Consider the following 18,980-nt stretch of genomic DNA (forward strand, 5'->3'; position numbering starts at 1 on the left):
TAAATTTGTTCATTTTCGTTTGATATAGTTCATGCAATACCAAGTATAACTAAGTTGCCAAGGCTGCTTTCTGATGAAATAGTTATTCTTTGTATGTAAATAGCATAAGTTCTGGCAAACTGTATTCAGTGAGATCTTGCTGAATTGAAGAAATAACAAAGTATTATGTATGCATATAATGGTGTTAATGACAAGTCAGCACAATAAAGGCTAGTTTTAAGATATAAAGATGAAGAATTGAAACATTACACTTGGAGGATAAACCCGTCCAAACAAACATAAAGATGCAATACTGCCATTATGAGATAAAACATAAAGCTGCAATACTGCCATTGCGAGATAAAATATAAAGATGCAGTACTGCCATCACGAGATAAAATATAAAGATGCAATACTGCCATTATGAGATAAAATATAAAGATGCAATACTGCCATTACGAGATAAAACACAAAGATGCAATACTGCCATTACGAGATAAAACATAAAGATGCAATACTGGCATTACGAGATAAAACAAAGATGCAATACTGGCATTACGAGATAAAACATAAAGATGCAATACTGGCATTATGAGATAAAACATAAAGATGCAATACTGGCATTACGAGATAAAACATAAAGATGCAATACTGGCATTACGAGATAAAACATAAAGATGCAATACTGGCATTACGAGATAAAATGTAAAGGTAAAGTTGATAAAATTTCTATAAAAGGTGTATCAAATAAAAAATAAACATAGGAGACAAAATACAGGGTCAAAATTTGTTACATAAATTGCATTCACTCAAAAAGTCAAAGATTTTCTCTGGTGGTACATCACGAAGTTTCTTAGCTGAGTTCACATAAAAACTTGTCTCACAGGCAGAAAGTTGACACATTCAATTAAAATGCATTTCAATAACAGTGGACACTAGTGAAGATTCACTGTTCATGATAGAGAGTACAAAGAGAAAGTCAACTATGCAACTACCTCATTCCTCGCATATTATTTTTGCATTTCTCATTATAGTTTTGATTTTCAGGCTCATGGAATTTCAGTTTTAATACTGATAATTAATGCTTCAAGTTTAAAGTTTAAAACTTTTTTGCAAAGACTCATTTGGCATTCAAATTTTTGTCTCTTCTTGAAATTAAACTTTTGTTAGTTTTAATGCATATATTTCACAGTTCTTGAAAAAAGAGTACATAAATTGTGACTTTTTTATACCAAGAGCAGTGATGCAAAAGTAAGAGCCAGATATTAAGTCTTTATTGCACTGAAACAATGCTTGGGTCATCAAGATATGGCACTCTAGGAATTCAGCAACACAATACCTGAAACCAAGATTTCCTTTTTGGTGATTATAAAACAGATGAATGGTTTTGTGACTTAAATGAAAGTAAACATTAGACAATCAAGATATGTCAACATGGTCATCCAGGCACATTTACTCATCTTACATTAAATATTAATTGTTGTTCTAAAATTTCATACCACTATAGTTTAATCAAAGATTATTCAATCCTGATTGTTGACTGTTCTGCTTCTTAAAAGCTATGAAAAAACCTTTACATAGGTGGCCGGGTACTAAACTAGGTCTGGAATAGAGGACATCAGTTCTAATCTTAACAAATAAAAGGGTAGTACAAATTGTTTTCAATGCATGCAGCTTTCATTGTGACATAATAGCACATAACATTGAATATGGTTTGTACTGAATCACACCTTTAGGATGAGCTCACCCAAAAATGTCCACGTATTTCAACATTGATTTTGACACCTGTATTTCGGGGGGGGGGGGTATACAATGACTTCCAAGGAACACTGATGTATGAGGATCCCAAAAAGTGAACAGTCATGATTTAATGATATTTGTAATAACATTTTTAAAAAATTACCTCCATTACTGAAATAAGAAGTACTAGTAGGACTTGTTCTATAATAATGAAGGTCATTGAGAAAGGGAAACCTCATAAGTTTTCTACAGAAATTAAAATGGCTGAATTGTTCCACTTTTATAAACCTTAACTGACAGTAAATATGACAAGCTTCAGAAAAACAATGACAAAACATTGATATAAAAAAAACTGAATACATCACATCTACCTAGTCAATGATAAAAGCTAAGAATCAAAATAGGTGCAATTTTTTTTTTTACCAGTGGGGGTGTTTCTAATGGACTGGTAAAGCATCTGTATATGTGAGATTGTATATGTGAGATGCAATGGTTATTATCTTTTTTACCAGTGGCAGCATTTGTATTGGACTGGTGGAGCATCTGTATGACTAAGGTGTAATTAATATTTTACCAGTGGTGTGTCTGTATTGGACTGGTGGAGCATCTGTATGACTAAGGTATAATTAATATTTTACCAGTGGTGTGTCTGTATTGGACTGGTGGAGCATCTGTATGACTAAGGTATAATTAATATTTTACCAGTGGTGGTGTCTCTATTGGACTGGTGGAGCATCTGTATGACTAAGGTATAATTAATATTTTACCAGTGGTGTGTCTGTATTGGACTGGTGGAGCATCTGTATGACTAAGGTATAATTAATATTTTACCAGTGGTGGTGTCTCTATTGGACTGGTGGAGCATCTGTATGACTAAGGTATAATTAATATTTTACCAGTGGTGTGTCTGTATTGGACTGGTGGAGCATCTGTATGACTAAGGTATAATTAATATTTTACCAGTGGTGGTGTCTCTATTGGACTGGTGGAGCATCTGTATGACTAAGGTATAATTAATATTTTACCAGTGGTGGTGTCTCTATTGGACTGGTGGAGCATCTGTATGACTAAGGTATAATTAATATTTTACCAGTGGTGGTGTCTCTATTGGACTGGTGGAGCATCTGTATGACTAAGGTATAATTAATATTTTACCAGTGGTGGTGTCTCTATTGGACTGGTGGAGCATCTCTATGACTAAGGTATAATTAATATTTTACCAGTGGTGGTGTCTCTATTGGACTGGTGGAGCATCTGTATGACTAAGGTATAATTAATATTTTACCAGTGGTGTGTCTCTATTGGACTGGTGGAGCATCTGTATGACTAAGGTATAATTAATATTTTACCAGTGGTGGTGTCTCTATTGGACTGGTGGAGCATCTGTATGACTAAGGTATAATTAATATTTTACCAGTGGTGTGTCTGTATTGGACTGGTGGAGCATCTGTATGACTAAGGTATAATTAATATTTTACCAGTGGTGGTGTCTCTATTGGACTGGTGGAGCATCTGTATGACTAAGGTATAATTAATATTTTACCAGTGGTGTGTCTGTATTGGACTGGTGGAGCATCTGTATGACTAAGGTATAATTAATATTTTACCAGTGGTGGTGTCTGTATTGGACTGGTGGAGCATCTGTATGACTAAGGTATAATTAATATTTTACCAGTGGTGTGTCTGTATTGGACTGGTGGAGCATCTGTATGACTAAGGTATAATTAATATTTTACCAGTGGTGGTGTCTCTATTGGACTGGTGGAGCATCTGTATGACTAAGGTATAATTAATATTTTACCAGTGGTGGTGTCTCTATTGGACTGGTGGAGCATCTGTATGACTAAGGTATAATTAATATTTTACCAGTGGTGGTGTCTGTATTGGACTGGTGGAGCATCTGTATGACTAAGGTATAATTAATATTTTACCAGTGGTGGTGTCTCTATTGGACTGGTGGAGCATCTGTATGACTAAGGTATAATTAATATTTTACCAGTGGTGGTGTCTGTATTGGACTGGTGGAGCATCTGTATGACTGCCAGTAGTAATATTGCTGACACTGAAGACATCTTCTTTCTCTGTCACATTGTGCACAGTTAGGCACACATGACCCAGCTCCTCCACTGGCAGACACTTTCCCAGTTCCTAGATAAACAAAGGACAAAAATTAATCACTGTTTTTCTTCACCTAATCAAATCTGCAAACGAAGTACTATACTCACTTCCTCTACAAATGCCTCATGATCCCAAGTGAAGACATTAGTCATGTGACTGATCAGTACTGTAGTTAAAATGTATGTGATCTAGAAGAAAACACTAAAATTATAATACGGTTAAGTAGACTGCTGCAGATATTTTGTTGCAGTTATCAGTCTTTTCAGACAGTGACTAACTTTTTTTCCATCCATTTGGGTGCACGTTTGCTATAGCAATGTGTTGCAGCCACTTTACAAACCTTGGAAACTTTTCCTACATTATATTTTGTCACAAGTCCCAAATTCTGACTCCTGTACACCCTCTTGGTATGTTTTTCATTACGAAATATAGAAAAGTCTGCCTACTGTTCCTTTCATCCACTTGTATCCTGGCTTCGACAATCGCCAATGTTACTAAAGGCAATTAAAACTTTAAGATGGCTGGTAATTTCCATTTTAAAACAATATTTCTGGCAAACAAAACATTCAAGACTTGTAGTCATCTGCCAAATTTCAATGCAAAGTCCCTGATGGTCATTAGCATAATGTATTTATCAGGTCAAATAAATGACAAATTGAACTAAATTTCTGAGCTCAGATACTTGCATAAATACACAGTTTGTTATTAAATCAATGAATTATTAACTTTCAACAAAAACATCACATATTTAAAAGTAAAATTAAATTTTAAAATTTGAGGCCTTTTTAAAAAATGTGTTTGAGGTTCAAGACACAAAGCAGATACAATAATATCTCCATGGTGATCTCCATGATTTATTAAAAATCTGATAAAGTATCCTTTGAGTTTGTTTCTAAATAAAATAAAAGTAAAGATAACATGAAAATTATATGTATGTATGTATGTATGTATGTATGTATGTATGTACGTATGTATGTATGTATGTATGTATGTATGTATGTATGTATGTATGTATGTATGTATGTACGTATGTATGTATGTATGTATGTATGGCATTTGGACGATGCAATACATAGTGTCTTTTCTCCTGACTACATATTTAAAGACAATTATTACTGTACAATAACTGGTCTGAAAGATCATTTATGCATCAATAACAAGTCAGCATGTATAATTGAAGGAAAATAATAAGAATTGTATTTTAAGAAACGAATATATCCCTGAGACAAGATGCCAATACATCTAAGGGCATAACCTCTTGACCCAATGACCTGAACCTGAGGCATGACCCAAGGGTACAATGGATATAGTCAGTAAGAAACATATATGATATTATATGTTCTACATAAGGTGTAGACTTGATGACAGATAAGTGAAATGTAACTTGATGACAGATAAGTGAAATGTAACTTGATGACAGATAAGTGAAATGTAACTTGATCCAAGAACATAGTGGTACAAGGCATCAGTTAAGAACACGATGACTTAATATAAAAAGAAATATGCTTTGAACTGGGTCAAATACTTTACTAAAATAATAATGATAATATTACTACTGATCAATTAATTAATAAGTGTCCTACTTCTTGACCTCACAAAAACAAGACCTGCTAATAATGGACACATTGCAAAAAGCTTTACTCGCTACAATTTACTCCTCTGGGCTTGAAACTGAGGAGCTTGTTGACACTACTGGCTGTATAATGCCAAGGAAATAGGAGCCAAGTGTCTTTCCAAGTAAACACCAAGGCAGCTGACCAAGGCTATCCTGGTAGACATCAAATCCCTGACCCTTAGATGATATTCTACCTACCATGACTCCCCAATAAGTCTCTCTTTCCTTTTCATTTGCTGAACTTCAACTTTGTCTATAAACAACAGTGCATTAATCAAATTCTTTTAAAATGATGCCAAAAATAGCAAGACACAAAATATATCAGCTTGGCAAGCAAACTTTGGTTTCTGAAAACAGTTTATAAAGACAGACAGAAAACAAGGTACTCTGACTGTCTGTGGTACTAATCATGGCACAATTATATTTAATTTAGTTACACTCCAATGTGTTGTTGTTGTTTGATCACGCTCCTTCATGATATTGTATCACCTCTGTAAAGTTAACCTAGAGATTGTGTTTTCTCGTTACGTTTTAAAGCGTGGTTTGATCATGGGTAAAAGCGTGAAAAACATGCATATTTAATTGCCCATTCTGATCATGAACTGGTCATGACATTTCATTATTAGTTTTCCATGAATTTCATGACTAGTTCATGGTCAAAATGAACAATTTAACACATTTTTCATGGTACTGCATTGATTCAAGCTATAAAATAGGAAATATACAAGAAAGTTTTATGAAATACAAAGAAACTTTCATGGCCATAAAAACAAGGCACCCACTACTTGCTTCATTTGTGAATTTTCTGGGGGAATATTGCAGATGGAAATGAAATTCCTAACATACTTGTTTAAATGACACAAAAGTTGATTAAAAAGCTCAAAATGCTATGTTTAAACTGTTTTACATGTCTCTTTGAACTGAAAAGAGATGGATGAGCATTCAATGAGCTAAGAAAGGGGGAAAGTATGTCACCTCAAAAAGGAATTCAGCTTCACTTTCTCTTATATATTTGGCTGAAATGACATAAATGGATGTGACTATTTTGACTGAATTGCTCTCTACCTGGCACTTCAATCTTCAGTGAATTACAATCTATATTTAAATACCAATGAGACAGGCCCAGTTACTGACCAATGAAACTGCCAGCTTTCAGGAGGATACTTCCTCCACTTCCTCCTCCAACATCATTTGACTCGGCATCAGCTCCATCTGCCATGATGATTCCATCCATCTCAAACACGTCTCTGGCTTCCATGTACACAACTCCACCCCCAAGGCCAGAATCTTTTACTGTGAAGCCAGCTCCACCACCACTGCCATACTCCATGGGACTGTGGAGCTTTCCATAGGCCAGCCCTGCATTGCTTACACCAGAGCCCATTCCACCTAATCCTCCATGGGAGCCTCCTGAACTGCCCTGGGAGTGTGAAACTCCTGCCCCAGGACCAATGTTTGGAGGCCAGCCTTGATTAGATACATTTACCAAACCTTCAGTATCAATTGTAATGTTCACAGCTGTAAAATAATAAATGGAAATTTTCAGAACCTGTAAAATAATAAACAGAAATTGTCAGAAATAATCACAGGCACAAAATTATTGTAACTTCAACCTTTAGATGTACCAAGACTTTATCCTAAAATAGGCTTATACTCAAAAACACTAATCCCCTCACAACAGATGCACAAATATTGATTGGCACAGAGGAAAATATGAACTCATTGAAGTGCACAAATTAGGTCAAACTGACCTAAATTTGGCAAGGTTGATTTATTTTCATCATTTACATTCCAAGCCTGCAGGGGGATGATTGATTCAAGAAAGAAACAACTGTCAGCTTTAAAGAGGAAGTACTCTATCAAAAGGGATTTAACGTTTGTTATAACAGCAAAAATTGTTCCAGTAGCAGATGAGAAAATAAAAATTGCTTTTTCCTACATCTAAAGGTATAAAATAACAGTTACAGTTAAATTAAACGTTAGTACTTCTTCTATGTCTCTCTTCAATAGTCATGGAATCTTAAAAAAAGAAGTCTGATTAATAAGTAGTTGCAATTCAATTACAATCATTAATCTCTTCTACAAAATTAATCCACAAACTGGTATAATAAGAGATTATGAAGCACACTGGAAACCATGGATTGTTACCAAAGCAAATGAACTGACAGAATCAATATCCAAGATATGAATTGTACATTCTATTATAGCAAAACTCTACTGCAAATTTAAAAAATTAGATATATGATTCAGTGCTATTTCAAACTTTACCTGTTAAGTGTAACTTATTTGCATGTAGTTCTCCTCCCCCTCTAATAACAAGGCCTCCATCTAGGATAATTCTCAGTTCATCGTTGTTCTGTGGTGTTCCCTCATAGCGGAAGACCCCTCCATCTAATATTGAGATACTGTTTAGGTATAAAGTGCTGGATCTGTCAGACTGGGTTTTGTTTAGCCTGGCTGGGGGATATAGAATAAAGGCCCCATTCAGGGAGATGTTCAGGGTGTTCAGACTCTCTACTACACCACCGTAGAGAGTCACACTACTGTCTCTGAGGTAGGTGTCATAGGGAAGGTTTACAGAGGCCTCCTACATACAGATAACAAAATATATTAAAATAGCTGTCATCAACATAGAAGCTTGTATTTTAAAGTTTAAATTAATGTCTTTGTGATATGCAACTTTATTACACTAATTCCACACCAATAAGCCCAGGAATATATTACTGCCCATATCTGATGTGGCATGGTCATGAATTGGATAAACATGGCTTTGTTCTTGCTAATTAATTCATTTAATTTAATATTTGTTCTTGGTAAATGAGAACCAATTAAAATAGGACATAATGACCTGCTATGTTCTGTACTATCAGGACACAACCTTGTTAAACATACCTCAGTATAAATTCACCTCACTTATAATGCAGGACATTCTCATGAACCTGTATTATACAGAGGAAACATTGTACTGAGGTATTTTTTCCCATGTAGACATGTTCTATCTATCTATTCTTAAGATGTCAATTCTTCCATAAATGAATCATGTAAGACACTATCACATTCTCTGCTACAGTACAGCTCACATGTAATATCAGAACACCATGCATCACAGCAGGGGGACCTAATCCCTCCACTTTTGCTCCATGATGGAGCAATAAAATACTAACAAACCAACACAGCATCTCGACTGGCATGCTGATGGCATGTCCACTGTGGAGCGGCTAATTGGCATTTTTGATTGACATTTGAACAGCCTATCAGTGAAGACCACACAGGGAAACACCAACATGTCATGAGTGATTAACAATCAAATATCATATCAACAATCAGTGATCTTTATTTTGGTTATATATATGGACAATTAGAAATGAATCTGAAAAGTCTTGTTGTTCATTTAGAAAACTTACACGCTGACTTGGTGAGAGGCCCACCTTATTGTGCATCTCTTGAACTTACCCTACTTTTTAAATATGAAAAGTAATCCTCTGAGGAACGGACAATTAAATTCCATACAGCAGAAACTTCTTCTTAAAAATACAAACAACAAAAAAGAAAACACTGAATTATCACTTAAATGCAAACCACATGTAAGTCCTTAAGCCCTGTTATGAGCTTGAATGCATATGTACACAACTACCAACTTGTTCATTTTTGAATGCACATGTACTGTATGGGAATGGCCATTTACTTTTATGAGGCTAACTTATTATTTCTAACTGTGGTATTATTTTTATTTTATTTATCACAAGATAAGTTTGTTTCAGTTAAAGCAAGGAATGGCATAGTGTTCTTTTTTACACAACAAATCAGAATAAGACAATAGTTTTTAAGCATCCCCCCCCCTTTAGAAACTGAAATGGTCTCTTCCCTAATAAAGACTTGGCTTCAGCAGATGTTCAGCAGAAATCAAGGCTGTGACAATTTTAAACACTGTTATAAAATGTTAGCACCAGAAGAAGTAAATTTCAGTTTGCAAAATGTACATTTCTATCACACAAATGACTTGGCACATTGCACTTAATACTTGTAGCTGAAATTATGGTCCAGTCAGGATGACAACGGAAATTTTTCTGACTGACATTTTAATAGCTGATGGATAATGACCACCAATGGAAATACCCAAACATCATGCATGATTTACAATCAGATACCATTTCAAGAATTAAGTGATCTAAATTTAAAAAAAAATAGAAAAAAGTCTCTTGTCTGTTCTGTCTACATTTAGAGAAGGTTCATCAACTATTTTGCAGTATGTTTACACTTTTACTTTAATCAAAGAAATCTGAACAAAACTTACCCACCGCCTTGACAAGCAGCACACTGTAATGATCTTCTCCATTAACAATGTAAATTTATCCTACTGTTTATGAAAAATAATCCTCTAAGGTTTAGACAATTAAATTCAAGGTGACAGCCACTTTTGTTTAAAAAAAAAAAAACACCAAAAAAACCCAAGTAAATTCTGAATTTACAATTCATGTAATGACCCAGTCATGAGGCTGGATATACATACTTATTCAATTTTAACCACACATCTACTGAAGGGACTGATCATTTAATTTATGGGGATAGATTGTATTTTCTGACCAGGATACTTTTTGTTATTACATTCCTCACATGATAAATTTATTTCAAATAAGAAAAGGACTGGTATGGTTCTTTTTAATAATACAAATCTCAAGATTAAATCACACTTCTATAATTCTGTGATTGGATGTCAGAAGAAATAGTACAAGGTATTAATGAGAACATATCAGGGCCAGATCAGGGTCCCTACCCCACCCCCACCCCACTAAAAAAGTACATACACACAAATGTACAGTCACTTGTCACTTTAAATTTGAGTAATCATTTTATTCTTGCACATTTTTATTGGGTATTATGCACACTTTGAGTAAATAGACACATTAACCTTTGGGACCACCACCCCAACACTTGACCTGATCCAGCTGTGCTCATGCTTGGATTAACTATTGGAACTTGTGCAATATTGTTTTACATCAGTCAAATATGAATGCAATTTTGTTGTAAATTCTTTGACGTTTATTGTTCATTACGATTCTTTTCACTGCAGAGTGCAATAAAACTGAATGTAATATGACCATATTGCATGAACTGCAACAGAAATAAGGAGATGAATGCACCTGTACAAATGCATCTGGAGATTCTGATAATAGAGTACTGATAGATTTGAAAAAAAAAAGGATTCATTAAGCCAAATGTACTTGAAATAAGTCCATTTGAATTTTCTGAAGTGTTTGTTTCATGTTAAGATTCTGTAATAAGCAGTAGGTCTACTGTGTAAGATCCCTGCAAGCATGCTCTTTAGAGGTTGAGAGTGAGAAAAAGAGATGCCAATTTATCTATACCGTTATCAGATGATTATCGACATTTCCTAGTTTCAATGAAGACTATGCAATACATATAATATTACATAGTTGCAAAGCCTCGAAAACTGTACAAATACTACTTTACTTTTTCTTTTACGAAAGGTTGATTAACACCTTTTGCACCAAGTTTATGCTTTTACTTTATAGTACTCCACCCTAATGCTCAAGTCAATATCCATTATATAACATAAAAGATCACTTCAAATTTAAAACTCCCTATTATTAGATGTCCAATGAAATGTATTCCTCGTGAGTACAAAAAACATGAGCTCTCATGGGAATAGAGCAAACTTGTGAACTTTAAACTGTGTTTTCAGTTTTACAATTGCTTAGCAAAATAAAAAATTGTATTTAAAGTATGTGACTGCAGGATATGCAAAGTTCAACTCAAAGAAATCACGACATCATTACTAATTAAATTTTTAAATAAATAAAACATGGAAATTAAAGTAATTGGAAATTTTGAATGAAAGACATACCTCATACAGCACAATGTTGAAGGAGAGAACAGCTGAAGCATTAAAGTCAATATTGAGCTTCATCCCTTTCTCCACATGTATGGTAGCTGTGTGGTCTCCCTGGACATGGGTCAGTTTGAGAGCTCGAGATCCACTGCTGGGGTTTCCTGCAGAGTCTGTAGCCAGTAGTCCCACTTGAGCATAGTCTCCCAGGTCCATTATGTCCATGTCATAGTCTTGTGTTTTCTTCTCAGGCAGTGTGATCTTGGTTTTGCGGTTCTACAACAATCACATAATGGTTTCAAACAGTGATCTGAAATTTAACTAAAATTATCACAAAACAGTCATTGCATAACTTGAAAGGCCTTTATATCATAGTGCTTTTGCCAAATTTGGTCAAATTCTGTTCTAAAGGTTTTCCTATTGCTAGTAACTCTGGACATATCTGATGATGAATCATCAATAACAATGTGAAAGGCCAGAATGTCTTCTGTCACATCTGGTCACTTTCTGTTGAAATATTTTTAAAAGGCCATTTCTTCTATTTTTAGTAATGGTGACCATACTTGACAGCAGATCAACATTATTTGTATAATGTAATAGTCCTTCATACCATAATGCTTTTTCTAGGTTGAAATTTGTTTAACTGTTTTTAAGAAGAATTAATTTGAAAGTTTTTCTGTTCTTTATGTGGTGACCATATGTGATTGCAGATCTCAATTATTTGCAAAAACTTTTACTTTTGTCTTTTTTCTGAACAAAATCATAATTTTCCACACAACGGAAAGCTGGATCTTTTGGAGTCTTTTTTGTTTATAATTGGAAGATTTGTCTTTTGTTTTCCAGCAGTTTTCCAACAGCAAAACAGGCTAGTTAATCATTAAAATCCTCAAACTGGCTAAGAGGGAATTTTGACCAGCAACTATACCAATACTTTTGATACGTAATAGATTTTCACTCCATAACATTACCATAATTTTGTGAAATGGGGTGTAAGGCTGCTTATATCAAAGCAAACTACAGCAGCAGAGGGGGCGAATCGGACATTTTGTCCAATCGTTATTTTGCTTAATTATTACTTTCTGCACTCAGCGGATCCGGTGTAGTCAGCGCTGGTAAAAAAAAAAACGACGACGTCGTTGGGGGATCGTCGCGTCGTCATTTGGTTTAATTAACACCTTCTGCGCGCCGATCCCCAGCGTCGTCAGCGTCCGGTAAGCACATCGACGACCGCGTCGATGTCATCGCCCCCTCTGCTGCTAAGTGGTTATTTACAATGAAAATTACTTACAACTAACCGAATATTTGGTCAAGTCCGATACGATATCGTGTCCGAGGATCATGTAAATTTATCGTTACGAATCCATGTGGGGTCGACTGAGCATGACTAAAAAAGTTTCGAAAACCATTAAAGTCCATGTCACCGCCACACCATGTCTGCCAAATATTTCGTAGCGTGTGTGTATCAACGCTGTTGAACACAGCAAAAATATTACAGTTGTCTCTAATTACTTTTGGAATCTGAGTGTATCGTTGAGTGACATATATCACGTCAGTGTTTTTATGCCTGCCTCTGGAAAATATCCTAGCTGGGTTTTTTTGATTGTCTAACATAACATCATCGTACACGACTAGATTGTTAACGTCGCCATCAATATCATCAATACCCGGTGCATCATTGATATCTGTAATAAACTCGATGACATTTTTTTTAGCGATCGCTGATGCATTCTCGTTGAAATCTTTCAACACCTCGTAGCATCGTTGATCATCTACGCTAGGAGCAACCAAATACAACTTATCCCACTTCATCCATCTCATTATTAAATTGAGTAACAATTGCGTCTTGCCGGATCCAGATGGTCCGATGATAATCATCCGGATCGAGTTTGGTAACGCTGCAACATGCTTAACTGGTTCTCTTGTTTTAGTCGCCGAAAAATCAATTATATTCATATCTCTATACATAAATTATGGATCTATATTGTGTGAAGTGTAGAGTACGTACTGGCACAAATGATATGACAACCACTACAACAAGAAATAACAGATCGGCGCTTACTGGCAAGTGTGTACAATGCGGTACAAAGAAATTTAGATTTATTTCTATTAGACCCGGAGATGTTTTAAAAAAAAGCGAGGAGGTGACATCGCAGCCAAATTGGCAAAACTCCCCGGAACACCGTGGGCAAAGTATCCAGGAGAAAAACACCTCCCAGGATATAGCTACTGTGGCCCCGGAACACGATTAGATATTAGACTCGATGATCAAAATCAGCCCAAACCCGGTGAGTATCCAATAAACGCTATCGATAAGGCGTGTCATGCTCATGATGTTGCTTACAAAAGTAGCGATCTGCAACAGCGTCATATCGCGGATGTAAAATTAATTCACGCATTAAATGCTATTCCTGATAAATCCGTCAAAGAAAAATTGGCCTCATGGTTGGTAAAATCGGCTATGAAAGGTAAATTAATGATGGGTGCTGGTAATTAATAACAACATGGAATCCATCTATTATTCTCCGAGAGGATACTGGAAGGGGAAGGCCGCAATTGGTAAGCTTGCAAGCGCTGCAAAGGTAACAAAGACCACTGCGGCTAATTGGTTATCCAAACAGGCTATATGGCAAATCTATCTACCACCGCCTAAACAAATCAACTTCTCGCGCTTTGATGTCAGCGTACCTAATGAAGTTCATCAGGCTGATATATTATTTCTGCCGCATGACAACGGTTACAAATACGCGCTAACCGTAGTTGATGTTGCGAGTCGATACAAACAAGCGCAGCCGTTAAAAACAAAGTCGGCAACTGAAGTAGCCGCTGCATTTGAAAGAATTTATCGAAGAGGCCCTCTGCGCTGGCCAAATCTATTACAAGTTGATCCCGGTAGTGAATTTCGCGGCGCTGTTTTATCAACGCTGAAACATCATAGCGTCGCGATACGACGAGGTCATACTGCGCTACATCGTGATCAGGCAATTGTTGAACGATTCAATCGGACTCTCGCTGAACGGTTATTTGGATATCAATACGCGAAGGAATTCATCCAAGAAAAACGATCTCGTGAATGGGTTAAAAGGTTGCCAGGCGTAATTGCAGCGTTAAATAACGAGATTACCCGAGCAATCAACATGAAGCCCAGCGACGCGATTAAATACGAGTATATACCCGGAAAATCAAAAATAAATAGCGTTTCCAAGCCGATTCTTGGCGATGTCACTGTTAGATATCTATATGAACCAGGAGAGCTTGAAGGCGGTAAAAAAAGAGCTACTGATCCTATTTGGAGTGTTACCACACATAACATATCAACGATAACACGATCAACTGGTAGACCACCGATCTACAGACTGGATTCAACTGCTCCTCAGTGCGGATTTACACGCGAGCAACTACAAGTGATACCTGACAATACTCAATTACCCCCGCGTGGTCTTAACTAGTGCCGTTGCGTCTATTGCACTCAAGACATGTCAACCTCACATTGTTTTTAACATGACCGAGACTGTTATCGATTCTGTCCACGGTAAATTGGCGAGCGTCTTTATCCGAATAACGCCAGCGCATTACACAATTACAACTCGCGCAGTGATTATTCTGTTGTTGTCGTAACGCAATTATTAATTCGGCATCAATATCAAAACGCCGCTGTTTTTTTTTATCCTGTTGGCGGTAACCCGAGAGTTTTCTATCAATGACGCTTGCATCGATAATGTCGTTGTCGTTGGTGACTCCGTCACTGACTTCGTCAACAACAATTCTTCGAAGCTGATTTATTCTCCGTACTCGGGACACTGCAAGATAGACTAGATTCGACCATTCGATGCGATTATCAACCATCCAAACAATTGTGTCCGTGATGGTTAGTCCCTGCGAGGAATGTATTGTTGTTGCGTATCCTAGCGTCCACGGGGATTTATCAGCACGTAGCGCGTCCTCGACGACGCTGATATCAACGAGCACAATATCATTCAGCACGAGAATTTGTTTTTCTGTCCGGCCCGGGATTTCAACTTCAATGTTCTGCCGCCGTGTATCCGCGGGTCTATAACATAACGGCACTGGACGCGTTGGAAACTTTTCCTTATGCAACGCAAACAACTTCCGCTGAAGTGTGTCTCTGACTATCTTTCTACTCGCTACAATCAAATCGTTTGGTCTCCATGTTTCCCAGAATTCATTTAACGGCGTTTCCGGAATCACCTCGCGGATTATTTCACACTGAATTCTATCCGGCTGTAATCTGATTAGTTTTTTAACCTCGCGCAGTTGTTCATCAAGTGCTCGGTAATCAGTATCGGTTTCTTCATAATAGTCTACGAACCCGCTCAACCAATCATGTGGACCCTCGCCGACAAATGGTGGTGGTTGGCCATGGTCCCCACACATGATTACCGCTGTATTCGCGAGCAGCAACCACTCAAGAAACATTCGTAAAGTATCTAACGAAACAGTACATATCTCATCCCAGATGATAACTTCAGGAATAAATTTTTCCCCCATTCGATCAGGAGTCCACTCACCGCCGCTGTATCGAAAAAAGCTGTGATAAGTAACGGCGTCAACATTTCGTTGTTTTATTTCTCGCGCTAGTCTATGGGTCGGTGTAAGCACGATTATACTTGCCCGCATTCGAAATAATTCAATTGCCCGAGTCGTCTTTCCTGACCCGCCACAGCCGCTTAAATAAACTGTTTTATATCTACAAATTGGATCAGAACACGGTGGTGCATTAGACCATTCTGATAAATTATCACCGCGTAAGTAATTGTTCTCAACGATGACATTTGCTGACGGGGAATAATCGCGTCGTATTTCGTTTTTAATTCTCCATGTACCCCAACTCTCGTCCGGACTAGTAAACCCGGCTACGTTTTCCTTATACGCTACGTCAACATAAAACGAATCAACGGCTACTCTAACCGCGGTATCGGGAAATTTATTTATCATCGAGAATAAATTGATAGCGGCGTAACCCAGCATAGACGCCCTCAAATGTGGATACGCCGGGCTGTCTCCATCGCTGTAGGTAACAACTGTACCCAACCTTGTTCCATTGGACAAGAAAGCTGTTTTGCAGTTCACGTATCTATTTTTCGCCACTGCGTCCTTGATTACGAAATCATATTCTGCGTCATCTATAATCAGCCGTGAGCAATATCGTTTGTAATCGCAGTTTTTTCCACCTTGTGTGAACTTACCAATTATTCTTCTACCGAGATCTTTTGCCTCGCGGTTTCGTTGGTTGAATATCCTCCTGGACCATTCGATGATATATTCCTCGTCGGCATCGATGTGTTTTTTGGACTCGTCAATTATGCTATCTAGACGCTCCAGTTCTGGTAACCAGACTTCAGTCTGCGCTCGGTATGATATAATCGCGTCACTGACAATCAACGATACAAGCATGCTACAATCAATCATGTACCGTAGCAGCGCTATTGGCAACCACTTCTTTTCAGCCATGTGTCTACCGATCCAAATATAGCAACAGCGATGAAGTCCTGCCGCGAACTCAAATGATACTATGCGAGCGAATCCGGTTAAATCAAAATCAGGCAGTGGTCCATTAATAGCAACACGAGTCATTTCATGTCTGGGGTGTCCAAATCGTTTGAAATACTCAGCGGCGGATCCATACCCGAGAAAACTCGCTGGATAACAGGCAACCATATCAACGGAAATCATAGCGTCGCGGTTGTATTCAGTGTTCCATAGTCCACCGTGATAATATTCCAAACAACTGGATTGTACATCTGGTAGAAATTCCTTGCGCGTTGGTCTCCACGCATTTTTCCTTGCTGCAACATGAGCTACAACCGATGGAATCGTAAAACAATTTGTTAGCAGTTGTTCATCATGCTCTTCAAATTCCATGGCGGTTTTTTTCATCCTGTTGTGAAACGCTTCAGTACGATATAATTCGCCGTTTGGTCTTACAAACTGATCAAAGGTATCCATGTCGTTTTCAGCGCTGCGAAGTAACCACACTGATACAGGGTCGTTTTTACACAAGTAGGCAATAGCATCAAATAGTTTCCTCTCCGCGAGAAACCGGTTCTCTTCCAGGAATTCTTCGGGTATATACTTTACTGTTCTATCCCGTGGAAATATTGTGATCGCGGGCGTCCATGCGTGTTCGTTATGATCAATAATTTTGATTGGGGCTCCCTTCGATTTGTACTTTGATTCGTATAATACTTCACCGGTTATCGTCGTAACGGTTATTGGAAATCTCAACGACGTTTCCAATCTCGCTATGTCGCTGATGGTCGCTCCACGCTCTTTTACGGTTAGTTCCCACTGGTTGATTTTGCTACGTCGTAAATCAGTCAATTTGTTTCCTCGACACGCATTTGTAAAATGCTCTATTACTCGTTCTGCTACACAATTTATCCCCGTTGACTGTTTCATTGGTTTCAGTTTTCCGATATCAGGTTTCTTATTTAACGGGTATATTCCATAAACAACTGCTGTTTCAGGATACGCTCGTTCATAGTATGGTCTGTCAATTCCGGTTAACAGCCCCGGCTTGGAGTCGCGGCTAACAATGACTGTTTTCATGTCGCTGAGAACTGGTTCAAATTTATCACGTATGATCCAATCGCCTGATTCCACCCGGACAATGAATTTTACTCTGAAGAAATACCTTTTACCGTCAAGTTGTGATATTATCGTTGCCGCGCGGTTGTCGTTCATGGTAGCATCAACAACGCCATCAATTCGAAATGTTGACCAACTATGAGATGCGCCATCACGCTTGAATTCATTGATACAATCGCGTATTTTACTCAACAGGGTTCTATCGTTTATTAACGCTTTTGGTGTGTCCTTGAGGACTCTATCGAGATTGAATTTAATATTTTTCCAGGGCTTAATTACTGCTAATCTCTCGAACTCATCCATATAATTAAAACAAGTATTTAAATGAAAGAATATAGTATAATGAATCACTGCAAATGGTTGATGATTGGGTCGACAACCCCGTGCAATAAATCATGTAGAGGTGAATTCTGCGGGTATCATTTACAAAGCGTTCGTAATGGCTCTCTTGGCCCCCTCCCGTGCTTGGTTTGCTACGTCGGTGTAAGAGGAAAATCGCAGTTGTGTATTAATTGTGGCGGAAAGCGATACAGAGAGTTAAAACGCTATTATGACAAACGAATTAAAAACGCCGTCATTGACCCCACCGCTGACTTCGTCATCAAAACCCCCCAAGACTACGTTGAAAGATTCATAATTAAACCAAATAATAAATTAGACAAATAGTATTATTATACAAATGGACCAAGAATTTCAGCCGCATCCCCTGCTCGTCAATTACGAGGCATCTCGCGACGGCATTGTTAGAAACCGCAAACTGAAGAAGCCGGTTGGTACCGTAAATAATCACGGGTATTTGATATTTGGTGCCGGGGGAAAAATTTATCTTGTTCACAGGGTGGTATTTGAAGCATTCAACGGATTAATCGAAAATGGGCTTGTGATTGATCATATTAATAGTAATAAGACTGATAATTCTCTTATAAATTTGCAAGCTATCTCGCAAAGTCAGAATACCAAAAAAGGCCAAACCGGTAAATACTCAAAGAAAGCAAAACCCGTAAAGTCATTTGATACAACAACACACGAGGAAAAAACATTTCACTCCATGAATGCGGCAGGAAAATATTTTGA

At 37.4% G+C, this 18,980-nt stretch overlaps 1 protein-coding gene across 1 annotated transcript in view; it reads right to left on the minus strand.

Annotated features, from left to right (window-relative positions):
• Positions 1-18,980, minus strand: part of LOC149787541 (uncharacterized) — a 591,304-nt gene that overhangs the window by 359,566 nt on the left and 212,758 nt on the right. The window contains exons 50-53 of the mRNA XM_089975575.1: positions 11,319-11,576; positions 7,721-8,039; positions 6,587-6,970; positions 3,716-3,867 (exon numbers count right to left, since the gene is read on the minus strand). Of these exons, the coding sequence (XP_089831701.1) occupies positions 3,716-3,867; positions 6,587-6,970; positions 7,721-8,039; positions 11,319-11,576 (1,113 nt within the window). The remainder of the gene's footprint in view (positions 1-3,715; positions 3,868-6,586; positions 6,971-7,720; positions 8,040-11,318; positions 11,577-18,980) is intronic.

This window comes from Sinohyriopsis cumingii, chromosome 11 (assembly GCF_028554795.1).
Source record: "Sinohyriopsis cumingii isolate HCF-2022 chromosome 11, ASM2855479v2, whole genome shotgun sequence".
NCBI lineage: Eukaryota > Metazoa > Mollusca > Bivalvia > Unionida > Unionidae > Sinohyriopsis > Sinohyriopsis cumingii.